The sequence below is a fragment of the Zingiber officinale genome, unplaced genomic scaffold (assembly GCF_018446385.1).
Source record: "Zingiber officinale cultivar Zhangliang unplaced genomic scaffold, Zo_v1.1 ctg241, whole genome shotgun sequence".
Taxonomy (NCBI): Eukaryota; Viridiplantae; Streptophyta; class Magnoliopsida; order Zingiberales; family Zingiberaceae; genus Zingiber; species Zingiber officinale.
In genome coordinates this window covers 61,257-63,880 of record NW_024589913.1, presented here as the reverse complement: position 1 = coordinate 63,880, position 2,624 = coordinate 61,257, and the positions used below count along the sequence as shown (strand labels likewise).

Sequence of the window (2,624 nt, the reverse complement as noted above, 5' to 3'; positions counted from 1 at the left end):
TATCTTATCAAACAAGTTTAAACATTTCAAAACTCAACTCATCTTAATTCAGCTCAGCTTGCTTACAATCCAAACTGCGTTCACCCTATGGTCGCCGTCCATTGATCAACCCAGGATCCTCAGCCTGTAGTGGAAAATAATCCAAGCTCCAACCGCAGTAGCTCAAGAAGCCTCCCACCGTCCGGTGCCGCAGTGATAGCAATAATTAAATTGAAGAAGGAACAAAAATAAATTTAAGTAGTGGAAAATAATCCCACTTTTTATTGATGATATGCGGAAAACCTAACATAACATGCCCAATGAAAACAGATGCTAAAATAACTTCAACATAACGATCTATTCTACCGTACCGTCGTTGTTGACTTATTTAATTAATACAAGCACTCTCACCCGCGGAGTCTCTTCTCGTGGATCGCGTGGCACAATCAAAGCGTTAAGCTCTCGATGAAGTGCGTTAGCACTTGGTAGGAGGTTCCTCCGACGTCTGCCGCTGCGGCTGCCATCGTCGTGGCCGACGCCCTCAGCCCCTCCGCAGCCATCAGATCCTTCAACCGCTCGCTGATCTCTTCCCCCTTTACTAGCTTCTTTTCTGCCTCCTCTTCTGCCTGCCAGCTCCACCCTTCCACCCAAATCCCCAATCCGCCCCGCGCCAACGCCTCTGCGCTCACCCTCTGGTCGCCGCCCATCGGCCACCCCAGGATCCTCACTCCGTACAGTGCCGCCTCAACCACTGAGTTCCAGCCGCAGTGGCTCAAGAAGCCTCCCACCGCCCGGTGCCGCAGGATCTCCGCCTGCTCTACCCAATCCTTCACCACCATCCCCCTGTCCTTGATCTTAGCCAGGTATTCCTCCCCCAGTAGCTCCTCCAATCCCACCTCCACTTCCGCCCGATCCACCACCTTGCTCTTCACCACCCACAGGAATCTCAACCCGCTCCTCTCCAACCCGATCCCTAACTCCCTTATTTGCTCCGCCTGCATCCCCGTCCGGTTCCCAAAGCCCACGTACACCACCGATCTGTCCGGCTGCCGATCCAGCCAAGCGAACGGCGCCGAGACGGACTCCCCTTCCACGCTCATCGCCGGTACCGGTAGGAGCGGCCCGATCGCCAACACCGGGGGCATATCGGGGGTCACTTTCCCCTCATTGAGCGCCGCGAGCGCTTCGGGCTCCCACGCATGCAAGGTGTTCACTAAAATGCCGTTGGCTTTGGGGAGCGCTTGCCCGTTCTCGAGGAATTGCTTCGCGAAGAGCTGGTTTTGGTCGTGCAGCACCACGGGGACGCTGGATTTCGGCACCGTCCACACCCCGGGGATATCGATGTCGCCGACGCCGGAAGTGTTCTTCGTGGCGAGGTAGGTGGGAAAGTAAGCGCAGAGCGCGAGCATCGCGGCGCAGGAAATGAAGAGGATGTAGCTGGGGATTCCCATTTCCGCGACCGCGGGGAGGTAGGAGGACGCCACCGAGATGTCGACGATTGCGGCGGAAACTGGCGGCGAGGCGTCGGCGAGAACGCGCGGGAGCAGGTGGGCCGAACGGCGGATGGATTCGAAGCGGAGGAAGAAGGGGTCGGCGCAGTTGAGCTCGGATGGGTCGAGCAGTGGGACGTGGATGTCGAGGCGGCGGACGCCGGGGAACGCGGCGAAGAAAGCGTCGACGTGGCGTTCCTCCGCGGCGGAGACCGTGGGATGGGTGGTCAAGAGGGAGACGCGGCAGTCGCGGGCGGAGAGCTGGGCCGCGAGGCGCAGGAAGGGGTTGAGGTGACCCATCCCGGAGCTTGCGAGGAAGACGATATGGGGAGTTCGCCGGCGGTCGGCGTACGGCTGCGGCTCGGTCATCGTTGTATGATCGGCGATCGCGAGCTTGTTTGGTGGAATGGCTTCGACAACAATAGCATGCAATATAAAACAATGCTCTTGGTCGAGCGAATTAAAGCTTCCTGATGGTCACAAAGGAGATCTAACGGCATTGGTGAGTCGAAGAAACTTTCGGGTACAGTAGGTTGTTGTACCTAACTACCGGTACGTATTCATTGCCATTTTCTTGTATTTAGATCCGGAATCCAATGGTGTTGGATTTCACCTAAAATATAATATTACTTTCAGAAAATCTTGTTTTTCTTTTATAATAGATACCCTCCGTACTAATCTTCAAGTTTGATGATCTTAAAGGGCTTCCATGAACGTATTACAGAAGATTTTTTAGCTTAAGAATATTGGCTGTCTTATATACGACTTCCCTGAGCACTTCCTAGTTGATATATTTTTTTTTTACAAAATTAGATCGATCATTTTAAAATTAATTTGAATACTCGATACAAGTAAAAACAAAACAATTATTGAACCTGTGCCGAGGCCACATGGGTTTGAAATGACACACCTCGCCGAGTAAATTAAACTCGATAAAATATTATCCACATTACTTTTACGGCTGAGTCTCGGTGATCGTTGGATTAGATCGCGATCTTGTTTGACAATGGTACATGGGCTGGCACTGTAAACCTTTGCGGTGGGGCGAGTGTCGGTGAGTTAATGCTTCCGGGTAGTTGTAAATAACTACGCATACGTATTCATTGGCTTTTGGATCGGAAATCCATGGTGTTGGATTTCACCTTAAATATAATA

At 52.5% G+C, this 2,624-nt stretch overlaps 1 protein-coding gene across 1 annotated transcript; it reads right to left on the bottom strand.

The window, feature by feature from the left end:
- Positions 1 to 228: 228 nt before the first annotated feature.
- LOC122037171 (UDP-glycosyltransferase CGT-like) lies at positions 229 to 1,922 on the bottom strand. Its single transcript, XM_042596639.1, has one exon. The coding sequence runs from the start codon at positions 1,836 to 1,838 to the stop codon at positions 426 to 428; it is 1,413 nt and encodes a 470-aa protein (XP_042452573.1). The 5' UTR covers positions 1,839 to 1,922; the 3' UTR covers positions 229 to 425.
- Positions 1,923 to 2,624: the final 702 nt, after the last annotated feature.

Excerpts from the sequence above, each read along its gene's own strand:
- LOC122037171 (XM_042596639.1), bottom strand. The coding sequence starts at position 1,838 with ATGACCGAGCCGCAGCCGTACGCCGACCGCCGGCGAACTCCCCATATC.